Raw genomic sequence first — 20,872 nt, 5'->3', positions numbered from 1 at the left:
AAAGGAGTTGCATAGAACTTACATATCTCTTTAGACTTGTGCTATGGGAGTTGCAATTTCGTATAAGTACTTGATGTAAAAGCATTTGAACTCTCATTCACTTCTCACAGATCTTAGAACTGCTGCTTGCCTTCTGTTCTGTGATAGAACTGCGTCACACCCTGCGGCAGGCAATACTGGAACCATCTGGCTTGCCAGTCTCTGGAAATACCAGATTTGTGACTTGCTCAAAGACTTTTGAACCATCCGTTGCATTGGTGCACTTGTCAAACCAACCATTGGAAGGCTCTGAAGACTGTTCAGTTCTAGCATTGCAACTATTCAAAGAGATTTTTGAGGTACCAAGACTGATAATTGAGTTTAAAGAGCTTCTTAGCAGCTATATTTTTTTTAATTGATTTTTAAACAACTATTAGCATTTTCTTTGAAAAATAGCATGTAAAAATATACCTGAAATAAAATTCTTCCTGTGCTAGAATTCATATTTTGTAAACCAACTTTTCTTTTAAAGACATGTTGTATTTTAGAAATATGTCTGCATTGAAAGTTAAGTGGAAGATACGGCAGTTCATGAAGTCATGAGGTAGTACAAAGCTATCAAAGAATTGCTTTCTAGGACTTGTAGAAGTGAGGAAATTTCTGCTGTTTCTGTGCTCTTTGTTAAACTTCCTCATCCAGTATGATACTGATCAGCAGTCTTAAATGTGAAATAGCAGGAGGCTGGGAAAGCTAGAAGACAGGCTGGTGGAGGAAGAGGTAGAATAGGCTTGGCTTCCTTGTTCTGTAGTTTTAAATATTGACATAAAATAAAAATGTGTTTATTACAGGATGTTATTAATACTGGGAACAGCACCTCAGCTGAACACTTTGTGGATCTTTTGCTGCCTGTTCTTCTTGATCATCTTCGGATGCCGGAACAGATTATAGATGAGCTATTAGTGAAGAAAAAGCATGAAAGAATGATCAAGGCTATTAATGTCCTGACAAATATCCTTTTATGTGCCTATTGGCAGTTAATTTATTATTCTTCCACCATGATTTGCTCTAAGATGTTAGAAGAAATGTCCATCTTGGGTCACTTTAATAGCTTTTAGTGACAATAACTGCCCTAATTTTACTTAGGACTGTCATCTTGAAAGACCTTAAGTAGCTTTCTAATTGTTGTGAAATTATTGTGTAATACAATGGTGCAGGATAAAATGCGGTGCTTATTCAATGGTATAGAAGCACTTTGCAGATCAAAAATGAAGATGAGTGTTTTCTGTTGAAATTGAAAGGGGAGTTTGGGTGGCCGTCTTCTTGGTCAGTAAAGTATTTTCACCTAGCTAAGTCAAGTGCTGCTCCCAGCCAAATATGATATAAATTTAGATCGGTGAAACAAGCAAAAATAATGTGGAATGATACAGTTTTACACTCCTCTTAGAGTCCTTAGTGTCCACAGTGTCATGTAGTAAGGAGGACATGACTGGAGGACGTAGTCCTGCATCTAAGCTGCTTTCTATGGAAAAAGTCTCTCTGCTAATTCACTCCTAGAGAACTAGTTCTTGTATTAGAGACTGATTGTTCACTGCCTTTTGTTCATTATCTTTCTTTATGCCACTCGTTGTGGTTTCCCTTAGCTGTCTGTTTCCAACTAAGTGTGTGTTTTAATAGAAAAATGAAGTTAAGCTTATTGGCTTGTGAGTTAAGCATGACTTAAGTGGTTTATGTAGTTGGGTTTTAAAAGCATTTTTGGAAGCTCTTGTGCTTTGATACACTAACTTTGTGTCCTTTATTATTAGAAAATGTTGCTTTTTGGTGCCAATATCTAAGCATAGGTATATTAGTTTATTCTTAACTCGGTCTACTGGTCTGTAGAGATGACATACTGAAAATGCATGCCTCGAAGGTACTGACTGCCAGCCAATGCATATCTCTAATAGAACACCAATTTACCTATAGTGGGATTGATACTGGTTTTGGGACAAAAGCAGTGGACTCTAAAATGTGGTGAGCACACAAATTTATCTAAAATCTAATTTAGCAAGACTCATATGACAGTTGTGATAGTGTTCCAATGAAAAGTATATTGTAGTTGAAAGTACCATTTAAATGCATGTAAATCAGCACTGTTTTTAAATCAAACAGTATTTTTGTGGCAATAGAAAGTAATGTTGCTGGTCAGTTCAATAAGTAAAACCTAGCTTAAACATTCAGATAATTGGTTTTGGCATAAGCTGGAGATCCACTTATGTGGAACAATGACCTTAAACCTCGTGTAGTAGTTCAAGCTTATCCAAGTTGAAGCTTACCAGAACTGTTCATGGCACCTAATTTTTCATTTTTATTTTATGCAATCAGAGTTCAAAAATATCACATGTTGGGAGGGGGAGGGAATTATTGCACTGAAAATGGAAATACATTCCTTCAGTGTCATTAACCTGAATGTCAATATAACTAAGAGTTATGTGGCCAAAAAACAGTGAAATATAATTGGACCTACTATTAAACCCTCCTCACTTTCAACTTGAAAGTGTTCTTTTGGTCTTCACTGTTGCCATCCTTGGCATGCTGGAGAAGCTCAGCAGCATGTCCAAGGAACTCAGTGATTTTTCTTGGGGTTGGCATTGTTGCCTTGCTAGACATATTTAATTTCTTTGTGAAGGTATTTATTAATTTTTTTAAAATTGAATTTATTTATCAGTGCTGATTTGACCAAGCTCAGTCTACCTTTTTTTCCCCTCCCTTTTTGCTCTTCTATTTGTATGTTTAAAAGCAAACTTGCTGCTGATATTATTTTGAAAACACTTGATCTTATGAGCAGACTGAAGCAGGATGTACCTGGTATGGAGGTCAGCTTCTACAAAACTTTACAGGTATGATTTTAAAAAGCCTTATGTAGTGTATCTGTGAAGGAAAGTGTCATTGCACTACAATAGTTTTAGTTCTGAATGTTTTGCATACTTATCTCTGGAGTGGTAAAACTTCTTCTAGGAAAATATAGTTCCCTGGGCACAATTCTTAAAGGTTGTTTCATTGTTAATTCTTCTAAAATAAGAGCAGTTTGCTTTTACTCAAATCATTTTATTTCAGTAACGCATGTGAAATCATACTTCAGCTGCCTGGTTAGAATTATCCTTTTAAGACTGCATTAGGACTGCAGTTTAAAGGTAACAAACTAGAAAAAAGTTATCTCAACCATATAATTATTTGTGGGGTTGGTTACTATTAAATATATACATCTAATTTGTGACTTTGTGTGGTCAAAACAGCTCCTGGTAACTATTGGTTAGATGGTACCTTAACAATTTACTTTGTAGGTAGAAAAGTAATCCAGATAGTCAAATACTTCATGCTGTTTTGGAGGGTTTTCTTTCAAGAACGGGAATTGTGTAATTTAATGGGTAGCAATAAGAGTTTTGCAGTCCTCAAGAAATCCTTACAAAACTTAAGCTTTTCACACCGATGATGGAAATCAAGCACTTGAAAACTTGAAGGAATTAAGTAGTCTCTTTACCTGTTGCGTTGGCTTTAATGGGAAAACATGTTTCTACGTACTCCAAAGTGTAAACTATTTTAAAATCACTTCTCTTCCATTGACTTCAGGCTCAGAAACTTAGAAGCACAAACTTTAAGAAGGTAGCTTAAGTTTTGAATAAAACATTTCCATGCTCATAGGCCTTGATATTGTGATATCTGGGTAGGTTTTTTTGTTGTTGACTGTTATATCTTGTTTTGACCAAAGTAGTTTCTTTTTTAGGATCAACGCTTGATTATGCCTTTGACATTTGCTTTAACATCAGACCATAGAGAGCAAGTCAAAGTGGGACTTGGAATACTGTTTGAGGCTGCACCCTTACCAGATTTTCCTGCCGTAGTGTAAGTTTATTTTTGTGGTAGTCTGGTAGGATTTGACATTTTTATGGGCTTAGTGATATTCGTGTTTCTTGCCATATTACTTTCAGTTCATCAGAGACAGAAACTTTAAAAAAAAAAATGTTTCTTCTTTATCTGTAGTTAAGAGACAGTAATGATCTTGGAGGCCAGAGGAAGTAGTTCAAATGTTGATGGTATTCAATTAACATCAGATCCTAGAGAGCATGGTCGTGACTGACTTCTGTCCCTCAGGGTTCATTTGTCTGAAGTCTGTTCTTGAAACTCTCTACCTGGAGTGCGTCTAATATTATGACTGTCAGATTTCTCTCTCTACTGAACTGTCACATATGTCTCTTCAGTTCCTAAAGTTTTGCTTACCCTTTTGCAGTAACTTGCAAGAAAGAGCAGAATAGGATAAGACACAGGTAGATGGCAGTTCAGGTAGTATTTAAGGTGGTCTAAGTAGGGAGAAAAAAATACTGAGAAACTATTTGATGGAGTCCTTATTTCTGTAGATGTAATAAAACAGGAAAAAAAGATCTTAAACTGTATCATGGTCTTCGCAACCTAGAAAACCAATCTGAAACTTCTTCCCCTTTTGTTAGCAGAGCTTTTTTAAAAACAAAAATGGGAATTGTTTGAAAGGATTTCCAGATCAGATGCCTTTTTGGCATTTGAGCTGCTTTTCTCAAGTGAAAGATTTGTAACATGACTAGCTTTTCTTGAAACAGTGACTGAATTACTACTTATATGGGGGGGGGAAGTAAAGGAGGATGACCTAACCAAATCATGGTAATTTGCCTCATTGTGGTTTTTTGGTTGTTTTTGAGAAGGCTTGTGAAGATAGTGGCATCTACAGGAACTTTAAAAAAAAAAACAAACAAACAAAACTAAACAAACTCCCCACACCCTAGGGAATCATACTCTTTTCTATCATAACCCAAAAGTAGGCCAGTGACAAGAACACAGTAGTAAGAGTCTAAAACTGTGTTCATCCTGAAAACATCAGTACTGGTTTTATGATTACCAAGGACTACTATTTACCAATAATATCAATATATCTAGTTAGCTGTAGGCTTCAGAGAGAAATGCGGGGTGGGGGAGCGGGGGGTGTGTTGTTTAAGTAGAGGAATGTCTGTAAAACCATCAAAATGGGTACAAAATAAATTTTGAAAGCTGAAGCGCCAACCCAAATAGAGTTTCAGAAGAGTTAGGCAGCTCCGGAGGTCTTGGGCTGCAGGGAATGTTTGGGACCTCTTACTAAGGCTGGGGCAGTAGGAGGTGGTCTTCTAGCCTGCAGGAGGTGTGCAGTTGCTGAAGATCTGTGGTGTCAAGTAAAGGAGCTACAGGAGGTCAGCAGCCTGTGAGTATCGGAGATGATGAGGAAGACATTGACCAGATCCTTCTTCAAGACCTTGCAGTTTCAAGTGCCTGAGACCCCAGATGTACCAAAGGAGGGGCAGACAGTCTACGCCTATCGGGTTAGGAAACAGACTCCTATGATGGTGATGGCTGGAAGCCATGGGGGCACAGGTGATGTTCCCCTCGATTCTGCCAGGGAGAGGGGAAGGGCTTGAGGAGGAGTGGACAGATTCTGTAGGTCAACAATTGGTTGTGCATCCAGTGTCAGAAACAGTTTTGGTTTGGTTTCCATGACCACGAGACTGAGAATCAAGGACTGACCAACCTGATGAGGAGACCTTTAAACCAGAAGTGACAAGGGAGGGGAAAAGACCAACAATCAAGTGAGGAAGTGGTAGACTGGGTTGGAAAACAAAGGGTCTGGGTTTATGTGAACAGGAGGAACCTTACAATCAACACAATAGGGCTAAAGCTGGGTCACCCCAATATGCACATAAATAAGAGATTGCCTACAGGACAGTATTGTGGGGGAAAAGCCCTCATACTCTTCCTGGGAAATCAGCAAGATGGGGTGCATCTCTGAAACGCCTGCAAAATAATGCACACAGCATTGGGAAGAAACAGGAGAAACTGAAAGTCTGCATGCGGTTACAGGGCTATGGAGTCACAGACCTGTGGTGGGATGGCACACATGACTGGAGTGCTGCAATGGATGGATACAGGATCTTTAGGAAGGATGGGCCAGGAGGGTGAGGAAGGAGAGTTGCCCTTTTTGTGAGAGAGCAGAGGGAATGCATGGAACTCTGCCTTGGGACAGATAAACCAGCTGAGAGTTTGAGTTAGGATTAGGAGGCAGACCAAAATGGGCAATGTTGTAGTGGGTGTCTGCTGCAGACTGCCAGCTCAGAAAGAAGTAGTAGATGAAGCCGTTAGACAACTGGAAGAAGCCTCACATTCACAGGCTGTGGTCCTTATAGGAGACTTTAACCACCTTGATATCTGCTGGAAAGGTAACACAGTAGGGCACAAGCAATCCAGGAGGTTTCTGAAGCACGTTGATGACCACTTCCTAACAGAGGATTGAGGAGCTGATGACAGGAGACATTCTGCTGGACCTGATTATTACCAAACAAGGAAGAACTGTTTGGGGGTGTGAAGGTCAGTGGCATCCTTGGTTGCAGTGACCATGAGATAGTGATGCTCAAGTTGCTGAGAGGAGGGAACACGGCAAAAAGTAGGATCACAACCCTGGACTTCAGGAGAGCAGATCTTGGCCTCTTTTTCATTATCTGCTTGGAAGAATCCCATGGGATGCAGCCCTAGGGAGAAGAGGGGTCAAGGAGAGCTGGTTGGTTGATTTTTTTTTTTTTCTTTTTCCCCTCCTGCCCCATCCTCTTCACCCCTCTTCCCCAAAGGATCATCTTCTTCAAGGCCTTAATGGTCCATTCCAACGAACAGAAAATCAAACAAACATGGCATATTCATACACACATGATTCAAGTGTGCATACACACAAAATTCAAGTATGAAAAGGAAGCATACGAGAGGTAGAAGCAGAGACAGATGACTTGGGAGAGAGTGTCCAAGTATACAGGGATGGGGTTAGAAAAGCCAGAGCTCACCTAGAGTTGAACCTGGTGACACGTGAAGGGCAACACGAAAGACTTCTACCAGTACATCAGCAGCAAAAGACAGACTATGAAAAATGTGTGCCTTTCTGCTGAATGGGACAGGGGACCTGATGACAATGGACATGGAAAAGGTTGATGTACTCAATGCCTTATTCACCTTTGTCTACACTGGTATGATTTGCCTTTGGGAATTGTAGGTCTCTGAGAGCAACGGGAAGGTCTAGAGGAAGGAAGACTTACCCTGGGTGGCAGAGGATCAGGTTGTGGAACATTTAAACCAACTGGACATATACAGAAGTCCATGAGACCTGACAGGATGCATTCATGAGTGCTTGGGGAGTTGGCTGATGTCATTGCAAGGCCATCCCAGGTTATCTTTGAAAAGTCATGGTGATTGGGAGAGGTTCCTGAGGACTAGAAGAAAGCAAATGTAATTTCCGTCTTCAAGAATGGCAAAGATGATCAATAGCACCCTGGACTGCATTACGAAGAGCATTGCCGGCAGATTGAAGGAGGTGATCATTCCCCTCTGCTCAGCCCTGGTGAGACCACATCTGGAGTGGTGTGTCCGGGTCTGGGCTCCCCAATACAAGAGATATGCAGACATACTAGAGTGAGTCTAGTGAAGGGCCATTAAGATGTTTGAGGGACGAGCATGTGTCAACAAGGTGAGACTGAGAGAGCTGAGATTGTTTAGTTTTGAGAAGACTTTGGGGGGACCTTATCAATGTGTGTAAATGTCTGATGGAAAGGAACAAAGATGGAACCAGAGTCTTCTCAGTAGTATCCATTGACAGGACGAAGTAGGCACAAACTTGAAATATAAGGGAAAAAAAAACCTCTTTAATTTCTTTAAATATAAGAAAAAACCCTTTTACTGTAAGGGGAAGTCAAATACTGGAAAAGACTGCCCAGAGAAGTTGTGGAGTCTTCATCCTTTGAGATAGTCAAAACTATTGGATGTAGTTCTGGGCAACCTGCTTAGAGCAGGAGAGTTGAACTAAATGATCTTTAGAGGTCCCTTTCAACCTCAACTATTCTATGATCACATGATTTTGTGGATATAGGAAACACTTTTGTAATGGCCAGTAACAAATACTCTGGCTGCGAGAATGAAAGATCTGTACAATCCAATATGTCTGGAGTTGTACAATAGAATAGCCAAATAACTTGTTTATAAATGCAAGTTAAAAATAGGCTCTGTTCACTTAGGAAGCAATTGAGACAGCCCTTCAGTGAAGTGGTTGGGATAACTTAGTAATTAAGGAATTTATCGAGAAGAAAAGATTTTTTTTGAGTGGTGCCTCAAAAATCAGCTCTTTGACTTCTCGTTCTTTCTGATTTGGAACATGTCATTAGTAGCTGCCTTGAAAATACCAACCACAAGTTACATACACTGGAATATAGGTACTGTAATTACTTATATCTAAGCTTTTGTGTTCTCTTCCTTGTACAAATTTTAACCGATTGCATTTTTGTCTGCATACTTAAATTTTGGTTAAAACTTACAAAATGAAATGTGCTGTACTCAATACAGTATTGTAAAATAGCATTGCAGTCAACGAAAAAAACTAAGGTTTACTGGTAGCACTCTGCCTTTTCATGATTCAATCTTCTTATTTTTATGCCCGATAAAATCCTTACTAAATACCTTCTCAATCTTCCTACTTAAAAGAGTGGCCTAGTTAAGTTGAATAATGACATGTGAAATAAACTGTTTCTCAAGCTAATAAGAGACATGATCTGATCTCTTCTGCTCAAGAAGAGCTGAACACCATGCCCTTTCTGGCGAGATACTGCATTTGTTTCTAAAGGCTAGCCATGACAGGCTTTTGGTTTTTTTCTACTTTCCATATCTCTGGACAGTTTGGGCACGTGTCTGATACTACATCTTAATGTTGTGTGATAATGCAAATGTGACTGTTCCCAGTAGTCTCTTTTCAATGAAAGAGAAGTTAATTATATTATGAAATTGTTCTCATCTTCAATCCTTGCAAGGATATTTGTAGCAGGTTGTTTCATTAATAGCCTCTATGTTTATACAGACTTGGTGAAAGCATTGCAGCAAATAATGCTTACAGACAACAAGAAATGGAGCATGCATCAAAAAGAATCCAAATGCAGTTACCTGTGACCAGCGTTACTTCGGTGAGGTGTTCTTCATCCTGTCCTTCAAGTGATGAATCCACAACTTCAAATATTCAGGAATTAATACAAAAACTTCATTCTGGACTAGAGGTTAGTAGAATTTATATACTGTTGTTAAATATTTGACACTTTTACTGGGTGGGATGGAAGTTAAAATCCAAGTGTCAGGTTATACCGCATGTATCAATTGAGTTCAGTTTAGATTCCTTACCTATTTAGAATGTGATCCTTTTACTAAGTTCCTTAGGAGAATTCAATGATGATTCTTCATGCTACATCAGAAGCTGGGGTCCTTCTTGAGATGCCTTTCTCCAGTGGGGTTGCCCACACTCTTCTAGCTGTCAGATGTGGAGGCAGGTGTCAGATATAACTGCAACTGCCTAGACTTGCTGGGACACATACAAGGAGCCTCCTCCCCCCTTTCCTAAGAAACAGCCTGTGATAAAATAGAGATGATATGCTGCTTTATAAGTATGATGCATCTCTTGTATGCCTAAAGAGGCATACAAACATTTTCCTTTTCTTGCCTGTAACTGACTCTTTAGCATTTGCAGTTCAATTTTTATGGCCTTCTTGAAGAGGTACTATTATTACTTCAGAAGAAAGTGGTTTGTTTTTTTTGCTTCCCTCTGCAGCAGCATGCATTGTGAATGAGACACTCAAACAGGAACCACATACAGTGTGCTTCTTTGCGAGCCATACTGTCAGATACTGAGTATTTCCTTTCTCTTCTGTTCAAAGCAAGTTAGTTGCTTTGTAGCTGCTTTAGACTGAGCGATGGATTATTGCTTCTATTTTCTTTTGGCTTAAAAGAACAGTATGCAAATTGGGAAAATTAACAGAAAGTGCCTGATAACGGCTTGATATCTGTATTAGTGGCATTGCCTTCAGCCTTAGCTTTGCAACCCTCCTCTCTTTGTTATAACTGATAAGAATGCAACTCAGCAAGCTACTAGTTCCAGTCAGCTGCTAGAATAATAGTGAAAAAGGTCAAGCGAGTCTTCATTGGCTTACTTAGTACTCTGCCACTGGATGCTCCCATTGATCATCCTTTTCAGGACTGCATGTGACAGTCTGTAGGTGTACTGCTGTGTATATATGTAAGTCAAAGCAGCCACAGGTGCCTAACAGCACTAGTGCAGCAGCTTCCAGTAATGTGACAGATTGTAAAGCTGCTTCAATTTTTGAGGGGAGAAAGTTGTTGATGAATTGTTGAGTGAATCTTCTCTTAGACCTTCTAATTAGTAGAACTTTCCTTGAAAAATCAATATATACACATTCACTTAAAATATCCAGTACTTCATCTCTGTGTGCATTCATATGTTGTGTGAAGCTCAAATGTGTGTAAAAACATAATCGAGAAAACACTTTAAATACTATTACTATACAGAGAGAGTGAAGGGAACTTACAGAAGCTTTTCTTATAGCAGTAATATTTAAAAGGACATAGAGATGACAAGTTTGCAAGCAGGAAAAGAAACTACTTGTTTCCTACTTCAGGGACAGGAAAATGAGCTGAGAACTGGATCTGTGTGGGGGCTACTGTTAATATGCAAAAAAATTCTTACATAATTGTTCAAAATGGTGCAGAGATGGTAGCTTTTCAGTAGGTGTTCATTGTATGAACAGGTGGGATAGCTTGCACTTGGTCATGCATCAGCATATATGAACAGCTGCTCAAAACTGGTGTTATAATAGCCCTGCCTAAGAAAAAATATCCTGAAATCGCCAAGTAGCATTCTCACTTGACTTGGGCATATATTTTAATAAACACTTAGGACTTGTTGTGCCATATATGGTAAATAAATTTCCTCTAGTAAGTCAATGTGTTAACATAATACATTCTGTTCTGGATAGTATCCTTTCAGAACAACTTTCCTGGGCCTTTTCTGATAATCTGTATGTTGAGAAGGCCACAGAGTATGAATAAGGATTTTTAGCCATGTGCATTTTGTGTTAATATTAGGGCAAATTCCTTTAGGTGTCCTGTGAGGGGACTTCTAATTCTCCAGGAAAGATGAGACAAAGGGGAACCATTTTAGAGTGGTGATGTTACCTTTTCATAGTGCTGGACTGATAGTCTTCTGCAGATGAATCCTATTCAGCCTAAATAGTTCAATTATTCACCATCTTTCCACAAAAGTCAGGTGGATGCATTTGAGCAGACAGTCTCAGGTGTATAAATAAGAACTTAAAAAGCTAGTGGACAGATGGAGTTCACAAAACTACTGAGCTCTTTAGGCACACATTACCTAAGTAAATAGAAATTTACAGTAGCAGTAATTGGAAAACATTTCCACAGATGAAGGAGCCAATCACTGATATGAGGATATCTGACATAATGGATGTCTATGAGCAGAAGCTGTCAGCTTTAGCGGTGAGTACAACCTAATGTGTATGGCTACATTGCTGTCTGTACATCCAGAAAATGTTAATGAAAAATGTTCTTCCCATGTACAGTCTAAAGAAACAAGGCTGCAAGACCTTCTGGAAGCAAAGGCACTAGCTCTGGCTCAGGCTGATAGGCTGATAGCTCAGTACCGATGTCAGAGAGCCCAGGCTGAGTCCGAGGTAAGTAGCAGGAGCTTCCTTTTGTGTCTCGGGGGTTGGGCTGAGTAATAATTTTCTGGGTAGCTTTAACTGTGATTGCATGTGTGGAAACTCTATACTGCTTAGCTGTAAGCTATGCTTGCAAGTTAGGGCAGTCTTAATTTTAATCATAAACATCCTGTTTTCTTCTGGATTGTTCTTTGGAACAGTTTTCTTTAATGTCCTTTCCCTTATAGGAAGTCAACAAAACTAACCTACTGTACTGATTATTGTTTGTTAACCATTAGTGTTAATTTAATGGTAGTAATCTTGAAAATGAATAAAGCTACTTACTAGAATTCTCTATAGAATTTGCTGCTATATGAAGAACTGTTTCCTGTTTGTGCCTTTAATCACTTGTCAGAGATGAACTTTCAAATAAAGCTTGCTTCTGTGGGCTATGTATTTGAGGTGTGCATTGAAAACTCAGAATTGTTTCTATTCTTCAAAGGTTATAATAAAGATTGGGCTGCAGATTACTAAATCCATAGCTAAAAAGCATCATCTTATACTTTCTTCTTCGCTTTTCCCTCACACTGTCTATAAAGGGAGCTAAAGGAATTTAGTGAACAAATTTGTAGTTAATATTAGGTGAGAGAAATCCTTTTCTTAACGTAGCTGATGGGATTTTAGTGTTAGATCTATGACCTCAAATGTGCGTATTACAAAGCGACTTGTGAAACAGAATTGCTCGTAACTGTGGTTTGGTTTTTTTTTGGGTGGGGGGTCTTTCCACTCAAAGGCAAGAACTCTTGCTGCAATGTTGAAGGATGCAGAACGAAAAAATGAAGAACTTAATGATTTGCTGAAAGCTCAGCAGGTAGAATCTGAAAGAGCACAGACTGACATTGAACAGCTCTTTCAACACAACAGGAAATTACAAACAGTTGCTGAAGAACATGAAATACTGAAAAAATCCTCTGTCGATCTTCTTCAGAGGTAAGGGACATAAGTTCTCTAAGCAAATACTTCGTGTTCAAAGAGTGATTAAGCCCTTTACTGGGCTAAGCACATTAAAAGGGCAACCTTACATGCTACTTCATGTTTTTAAGTGAAAAATTCATTATTTTTTTTCTTCTACATGCTTGTCAATGAGGTTAACTTAAGTCATTCAAGAAGTTAATAAGTTCAATGGAGTGAGAACTGAAGTTGTAGATGTTGAAGGTCCCATTCAGGAAACAGCATGAACTTTGTACAAAAGGGAGCATTGTTCTCTAAGAAACAGAATTAACAATGCTTAGTTTCTATTAGTATTACACCATACTCTTAGCTTCTTTCTTTGATCTTATATGCTGTCTTGATGACATGCTATAAATAGTCTGGAGAAGCAGCCAATGCAGTATGTCTGTATAAGGTAGGAGCTTCCATATTTGATCACTTCTGCAGCAAATTTGACTGAAATTAGGTAAAATTGAGGTAGGGAGGAAGGAGGTACCTTGTGTGTCCTGAATTATTTATAAGCATTATTTCTTTAGGATCTTAAGCTAAAAAAGGACATGTGAGGCATGTCCTACCAAGAAGTAGGTAGAGATAGAAACTATTTATGAAAATAGAATATGCTTTGGAAGAATAAAGCCTTAAAAGAGCTTTGGCTTTTCAACTCACGTGAGCTGGTCTCATCACTAGGTGTCAGCAGGGCAAAGAAGCTGATAAAATTGAGAGCAAGTTTCTTGCTTAATAATGGGAGCAGGCATTATATTAGACAATTTTGAAGTCATATTGCTGCCAGTAAGGGAGTCATTGAGGGAGGGAAAATGTATAAAACTTTTGTCCATTATGGGGTTTCTTGAATAAGTATCTAATATGGTCACTGTGGAAGTGCCTTCTTTTTTGCTTGAACTGTATGCAGCCATACACTCTGTGAATATGTATTTGACTAATTTATGTGAAATGAAACAGCCTCAATCTAGTATCTAGCAGTTGTAAATTCTCCAAAGTAGGAATACAGTAGCTTTCTGATCCTTACAATGTGTTTCAAAAGCAAAAACTTGCTTTCTAAACAATCTGTACACTTTAAATATACTGTTCCTTAAAAACAATCAGATAAGTGACATCACGGGAAAGAATTTTCCTTTTGGTAGGAAAGTAGGAAAGCATTTGCTTAGAGCATGAGATCTGCCTCCTAAACTTGTATTAAATGCACATTGCGTTGTCTTCAGTATGTTCAGTTTTTAGTATCGCCAGACAACTGGAGGTCATAGACTGACTCAAAGGGTCCCTTAAAAGATGGCTGCAAATAGCTAATTTATAACAGTTTGTGTATGTCAAATTTCTTAAGGCATCTGTATGTTTTGTCAGTTCCTAAGAGTTTTTCTACTGGAGGAAGGTTGCTTCCTGATCATTAATAATTAGGTGTATGTAAGGGATCCACTAAAGCTTGGCTTGGTTTTCTTTTTCCTTCCTCCAAGTATGTTCGTTTAAAAAACCAAAAAAACACCACCCAAACAAACAACAAACTACCACCAAAAAATCCTCAACTGACCACCCCCCCCCCCCCCGCCAAAACCTCTTGCTTTTAGCTTGAGTGGGATGATTGCACAGATGATATCAAGTATTTTTATTGGACAAACTATTAAAGTAAAAGCTCTTCAAAAGCGCTTATACTCTTCAAACATAACCCCTAATTCATTTGTAGGTATGAAACAACTGAAAGACAATATAAAGATCTACAGATTACATGCAATTCACTAAATAAACAAATGGAAGCAATGAAGAAACTAAGTGAATCACTCAAGCAGCAGAATGACAGGTAAGTTCAATTCAGGCTTTTTAAAGCAAATTAAAGATAACAGTAAAACTAAATAGCACTTTAGTCTCAATTTTTCAATTGTGCTTTAAGAAACATCTGAGAAGTGGAGGTAGAGGAAGCAAAAGATGCTTCAGTGTTGCTTTATATGTGTATGTTAGATGAAAATCCATAGTAGTGACTTTTGGTTTATTTTGTTTCCTCCTATATTGGTTGGGGGTGGGGAGGAATACCCACAGACTTCAGCAACAGTAGGAATTAAAGAGCAATGAAGACAACCCAATTCTTGGGTGCATTTGGGGGGCTGGGGAGGTATTTTTTTGGTGGTTGTTGAATTCTTAAATGCTGTTATCACCCAAAGATTTTTCACATACTCCCTTTTAGCCTGCAGGGTTTCTCTGTAATGTTATCAGATCAGGAAAACAACAACCCTACTAAACTAATACATTTAAAAATTATATTAGAAATAGTGATGGTTGGTATTCTGTCTATGGTATAAAACATCATTCCTCAACCATAAAACTAGCATTACTTATGTCTTCTTGAGGACTAATTGTAATTTTTTCCTTTTTGGTGGCTTAAAATAGAGGTCTGATGTACCTTCCACCAATGTAACTAAGGGAATAGGGTTCCTATTTGAGAAACTTTATTTAATACTTAATTTTGCAGAAGATATCTTTAAAATATGCTCATAGTCAGGCCTTGTATTCAGTTTAGAAATAAAGTGCTATTCTTGGTTTTACTTGCAAAGTTCACTTCATCCTTCCAGGCTCTTGCCTTGTCAGTAATCAGAGCAGTCCAAATCACTGCCTTGAGTTCTGATTCAAATGGAAAAATTTTCATACCGATACATTAGTTTGCTACTGAATAAATTTGGATGCTTACTTTCACTGGTGCAATATGCAGCTCAGTGTAATTGGGGAGATATTGTGACGAAAGCTGCCCCTTTTTAAAGGCAGGTGGGGGGAGCAGTTATTGTATAGATATTCTTGAACTGCCAGAAATAAAATGGAGACCATAGAAGTACACTTCCCCCCCCGCCTCTTGCTAGAGGCTGCAGCATAGAAACTGGTAGATAGGAAGTGAATAAACAAGTAAGCAAGAGTGAGAGCAGATGCCATCTAGGCAAGGCAAGTGGCAGTTAGAGTATGCCTTAGAAATTAGGCTAGCTAGTAATGGAAAAAGTAGATTAGCTTCACAGAGTATAAAGTGCTCTGGTTACAGCTATAATGCTGGTAGATGACAGTACCTATATATTAAATGATTGTGGAAACTAAATATTATCCTAACTAGTGAGGACTGCAGCAGACCTATATATGGGCTATGGTGATATCTTATGAAATGGTCGTTTTTGAGTGTTGTGTGACAATCTGGAAGATGTTCAGAATGGTACTGGAAAATCTTTATGCATAGATGTGCTTGCATGGATGATACCTGAAACAGGTTTTACTAATGGTATTGTCGATTCAGGAGCATACTAAGAGCTAAAAACCCAGCATACTCAATCACTAATGGCAGAGAATTTTGATTCAGGTTGAATGACAATTTCAGTTCTGTCCTGGTATTTTGAACGCTTTGTGGCTGTAATCAAAGGCAACAGTTTCTGGTGTTTAAGCTCCAGGTATGAACCTTTTCAGGAGTTTCAACCATGTGTCCGTGATCAGAGAAGGGAAATGACTGTTTCACGGGGGAAAAAGAAAATAAAATCTGTCTGTACTCACACCCTGCAAATTCATAGGTTTGTTGATTTGAAGCTCCTGACAGCAATTGGAAATGGTACAAAACTCATTCTAGCTTCTTAGGACAAAGAAATAGTGGCATATCTCCCTTTGATCATTAAAATTTGTCTGCAATTTTAGGACTGCTGCACAGTTGGTAGAAACCGAAGATCACAGAAAAGAATTACAGCAACAGCTACAGGAGAGAGATGGCAAAATGGCGAGTAAGTCACTTACCTAAAGGTCACTGAACCTAGAGAACTAACTGGATTAACTAGATGTTGTTAAGTGCTCTGGATGAGCAGCTATATCTTACTTGTAACTTGTGAATCTTAAAGTTAGCCAGGGATATGTAATTTAACAGTTGAATGAAATAAATATAGATTTTTATTTTTTTGAAAGGATACATAAATGTGATTTCCCAGACTATATGGACTTCACTGAATCTCTGCACAGCATCATATGTCCCTTCAGGATCTTTTTGCAGCATATCCATTAGAACTATTTTCTGTAGGAACTGCAAATTACAAGAGCTTAATTTAACTCATCTGCAAATGACTGGAAGCAACCACTAAAACTTAGCAGTAGGTGGCACTACTCAGTAATTAAATTATTTGCAGCCATGTTGAGTCTAAAAAAGGGGGGGGGGGGAGAAGTACTTGTTTCCCAGGCAATGCAGTACCTCTTTTCTAAGTTTGGCAACCCATCTTTTAATGTGTTCGTTTTCTTAAGCCTTGCAACAGAAAATAAAAGTTCTGGAAGAAAAACTGAAAGCTCAGCAGAAAGAAAAAACAGATATTGAACAAACTATAGGTACTCTTAGAAAAGAATTAAGTAAAACGGAACAAGCAAGGAAAGAACTGAGTATCAAGGTAAGGAATTATTTGCACCTGCGTTCTAGGGACTGGAATTTTAGATATCTACATAACTGGCAGAGTTCGTAAATCAACATTTCAGTGATAAAGTGGCTAAAGAAACTAGAGCAGTCTATGTAGTGGACAAGAACAAATTATCTCAGCTTTAATTGTATACCTTTTGAGTTTTGAGTAGCTGAGCTTGCATTTAAGAGAAATGAAGTTAGGGTCAGGTTCTAATGAGGCTATATAAGGCATGGTGTGTGAGTATATAACATTTGGCAGAAAAACACCTGTAGTGCAATATTAAATAAGAGAATGTAGCATGCTCTTCAGTAGTTTTCACTACTGTAAAATGTGGGTTGGCTTACTTTCTCCCTTTTCTTGTGTCCTGAATTAAGGTACACGTGCTACATATATATGCACCGAAATGCATCTGACTTTCTTTTGATCTTTGAAATTCTAATAAAATATCTATTTTTATCTCTAACAAAAATAGTGTCTTTTTTCAAAACAGAGACCAGTTTAGCTATACCAAGTTAACTGGGTAATGTTTAAAAAAAAAAAAACCAAAACAAAATTCCCAAAACTTCAGTGCAGCCTATATGTCCTTGCCTGTTAAACTCACAAGGCAGAGATTCATTTTACATGCAAACTGATCAGCAATCACAAAGTGTGCAGTCTGGCAAAGCACTTGCTGCGTTTCTGTCCCTGGAAGCAAAGTCGGATCTCTCCAGGCAATATTATCCAGTATATAGCAAATATTTCCCTTGTTGGTAAATGTTTACCGGTGTGGGGCTTGAAATGTGGATGGCTTAACTGTAAACACTTCTGCTTAAATAGGAGAATGATAACATGGGGGTTGGTGCTTTCCCATGGTATCTAACATTTTGAAGTGTGGCAGTAGCTGTAATCATTCATGTGCACCAAATGTATAGCTGAGAGATATTTCTGAAACAAGCTTGTAGCTTTAAAACTGTGCTTTTAATTACTTGCTTAAATTCACCACCAGGCCACTCGGCTTTCACTGTATTGTGTATGTTTTTCAGTTGATAATGGAGGAAATGATAACATTTTGTTTGTTTCTGCAGGCATCTTCTCTGGAAGTTCAAAAATCCCAGTTGGAAGGACGCTTGGAAGAAAAAGAAGCGCTTGTGAAACTGCAGAAGGAAGAATTGAACAAACACTCCAATATGATTGCAATGATTCACAGTCTAAGTGGTGGCAAGTTAAGTGCAGAAACAGTGAACCTCACTTTATAGGGCTCTGTTATTAAGGTTTTAGCATTTTATACATATGTATGAATATATGTAAAGATTTTTAAACTTGAAGCTAGCATACTATCTGGCTAAAAAAAATCTAAAATTAAAGTAGCTTAACTATCAATTGAGAAGAAAAAGTAGTAATTGTGGAAGTTTTGGTCTAAAAAAAAAAAACAAACCCCGAGCTACTGTATAGCAAATAGGTCTTCTGATGGTCTTGGTAGATCTGTTATCATCTGTATTGGGAGCTGAATGCAACTTTTGTTGGTGATTAACCTTCCTAAATATATATAGGGAAACATAAGCCAAAACAGGAGTCACTGTCAACTTTTTTGTCTGTGTATTTTTCTATTGGCTGTCTGGCAAGCAGCGTGCTTCATAGGTTAAGACTTTCATAGTTTAATCTTGTTAATTTTGACTCTTCTGAATATCGTTATTTGTGCAATGTTGCTTCCTGATGTCTAAGGTACAAACATAAAAATAAAATGGATTATATCAATTAGAACATGTTACACTGAAAGCTGTATTTATCAGCGTATTGGTGCAAGTGCTTCATGTAGTAAATATGTGGAGGCGTTTCTAATTATGAGGAGATATGAATTTGAGCAAGCAGACCACCACATCTGAATGACTTCTCAGCAAATAGTGTCAATTAGGTAAAGCATGCTAAAATGAAATACATGAATGTACCAATATTTCTTAAATACTAGATAATACTTTCCTAATCCTACAACACTTCCTTTCATTCTTTAAAAAAGATCTGCACTTTTTTGACGGTCCTATCTGGTGCATGCTAGCTATTGTCAGCATTGTCACTTTCTGCTGTACACCAACAGGATTTCATATATTGTTCATTGTATAACTATTTCGGTAATTTTGTTTTTTAGAAAAATGTACTTTCATATGAAAGACTAGTACTAGAATTTGATGCACATTTTTGAGTGGCAGAACACTGTCCTTAATTTACATGTGACATGAATAACATGTTTTAGCAGTTGGCAGAATTATTTCATTAGCATCTGTATTTTGATGGAACTACCGGAGTTTTGGGTGATCTAATATTTATCTTTTTCTGTAGCATTACTGCCTTTATTTGTATCTAATCTGTAATGGCTAGATTTTAAAATACTGAGATTCTTTGTTTTTTTCAGTTGTGTAATAGATGTGTCTTACTGAATCTGTTCAACTCATGTCTAAGTACTGCCTTGTACATTCTGTTGCAATTATACAATTCATCTGATGTTGTATCTATTTTAACCTGTTCCTGAAATATATTTTATAACTTAACCACAGGTAAGATTTAGAGACATTGTTCTGGTCTCTGTGAAGACCAAGGGAATAATAAAAAAAAAAAATCGCTCTATTTTCTGTGTTTTATGTATTCTCCTAAGTGAGGTAAATTATAGGGATGACTGCCAGCTTTGTGCACAGTATATGCCATTTGCTTGCCCTTTTGCATAAAATGCAGTTACTGCTTAGGAAGGTCCAAAAAAAAAGTGTTATCAGAATTGCTGAGGTGAGGGGTTTTGTTAGTTTTGCAAACTCAATTGGGAAAGAAAGCTTCATTAACAATAAATTTTTACTTCAGTCTAATGGGTTAAGAAATTTGAGTGTCAAAGTAAATTTGCAGACATGGGTTCACTTCTATTTAAGTCTCTTGGTCATGGGGAAAGGGTAAGTAAATAAGTTGTTTGTTTCTCCCTTTCTGCCAGAAACTGCTCATGTAAAGAAATTCAAGTAGGAAATGTCAAGCATGTTACTAATTAAACTGATAAATGCTGGTCTGACTTTGTTTTCAAATGGTGGAGTGGGAGGGCAAAAACGTCAAGCTGCTCACCAGAGTAAGGTTATGCAGTAATAAGGTTCATGTCTCCAGAAAATGGTAAATGAATCTTTGGCGTTTACATGATAGAATACACAGTAATGAGCATGGTGTATTAATACTGATTCCCCACCCCCCCCCAGCCCCTGGAAAAATGTGCTGCTTCAGTATGCTGTTCTAAGCCAAGTGTTGCTGAATTCTGTTGGGTTGCATAGCAAATAAATGCATGGACACATCAAGCTACTTTGACAGCATTTCTGTGTTCTTTCCTGGCAGTGCTTTTCCAATTGGTAATGAATAGTGGCTAATGGAACTAGCAAATAAATTGTTGTCTGTTTAAAATTTGGTTCAAAACATACAGCTCTTTTCACTGTAGAAAACCCTGTAGACTTTTACACTTAATTCATGCAGAGAAATAGCTGTGTTCTGGGGTTTTGCTTTTAGATGTCTTGATATTATCAGTGTTGAAAATAGTTCTGTAATAAGGTTCCCTGTGCAGTTTTAATATTCTTGCTACACGCTGTATCCAATATGCTATTGGACTTTTTTCTTTCCCCACAGGCTCCCTCATTTAGTGCAGAGAGTAGCTGGCACCAGCACAACGAATAGCTCTTCAATAGAGTCGATTTTTAATTATCTGTGTATTATGTCAGGTTGTCAATTGCCTGTTTTACAAGTGCAGAGACTCTTGAGCTGTCTTAGTTCAGAGCAACCTCATGTCTCATATCGGGCACTCTAGTACTTCTTATCTGGAAGTAGCTGCCTTTTATTCTGCATAATCTGGAGAAAGTTTCCCATTCAGCATGTGGTTCTATACAGCTTTGTATATTATTTTGATCCTGCTGTAAAAACAGTATTTCTTTTTCTGTAGTATGTGTTTTCTGT

At 37.9% G+C, this 20,872-nt stretch overlaps 1 protein-coding gene across 5 annotated transcripts in view; it reads left to right on the top strand.

Annotated features, from left to right (window-relative positions):
* The window catches only part of CIP2A (cellular inhibitor of PP2A), a 29,316-nt gene extending 8,997 nt beyond the window's left edge, over positions 1-20,319 (top strand). For 3 of the 5 annotated variants that reach the window (XM_076350535.1, XM_076350519.1, XM_076350554.1), the window contains 13 exons: positions 111-338; positions 828-987; positions 1,848-1,989; positions 2,705-2,855; positions 3,740-3,858; positions 8,894-9,086; positions 11,299-11,373; positions 11,457-11,567; positions 12,328-12,524; positions 14,221-14,334; positions 16,191-16,273; positions 16,782-16,921; positions 17,995-20,319. In XM_076350535.1, coding sequence (XP_076206650.1) covers positions 111-338; positions 828-987; positions 1,848-1,989; positions 2,705-2,855; positions 3,740-3,858; positions 8,894-9,086; positions 11,299-11,373; positions 11,457-11,567; positions 12,328-12,524; positions 14,221-14,334; positions 16,191-16,273; positions 16,782-16,921; positions 17,995-18,165 — 1,884 coding nt within the window. In that variant the 3' untranslated portion in view covers positions 18,166-20,319. The remainder of the gene's footprint in view (positions 1-110; positions 339-827; positions 988-1,847; positions 1,990-2,704; positions 2,856-3,739; positions 3,859-8,893; positions 9,087-11,298; positions 11,374-11,456; positions 11,568-12,327; positions 12,525-14,220; positions 14,335-16,190; positions 16,274-16,781; positions 16,922-17,994) is intronic. The other 2 variants (XM_076350544.1, XM_076350525.1) reach the window with 1 other exon arrangement.
* Positions 20,320-20,872: the final 553 nt, after the last annotated feature.

The sequence above is a fragment of the Aptenodytes patagonicus genome, chromosome 1 (assembly GCF_965638725.1).
Source record: "Aptenodytes patagonicus chromosome 1, bAptPat1.pri.cur, whole genome shotgun sequence".
NCBI lineage: Eukaryota > Metazoa > Chordata > Aves > Sphenisciformes > Spheniscidae > Aptenodytes > Aptenodytes patagonicus.
The sequence above is the reverse complement of the archived record's forward strand: the minus strand, read 5'-3'. Positions and strand labels throughout refer to the sequence as shown.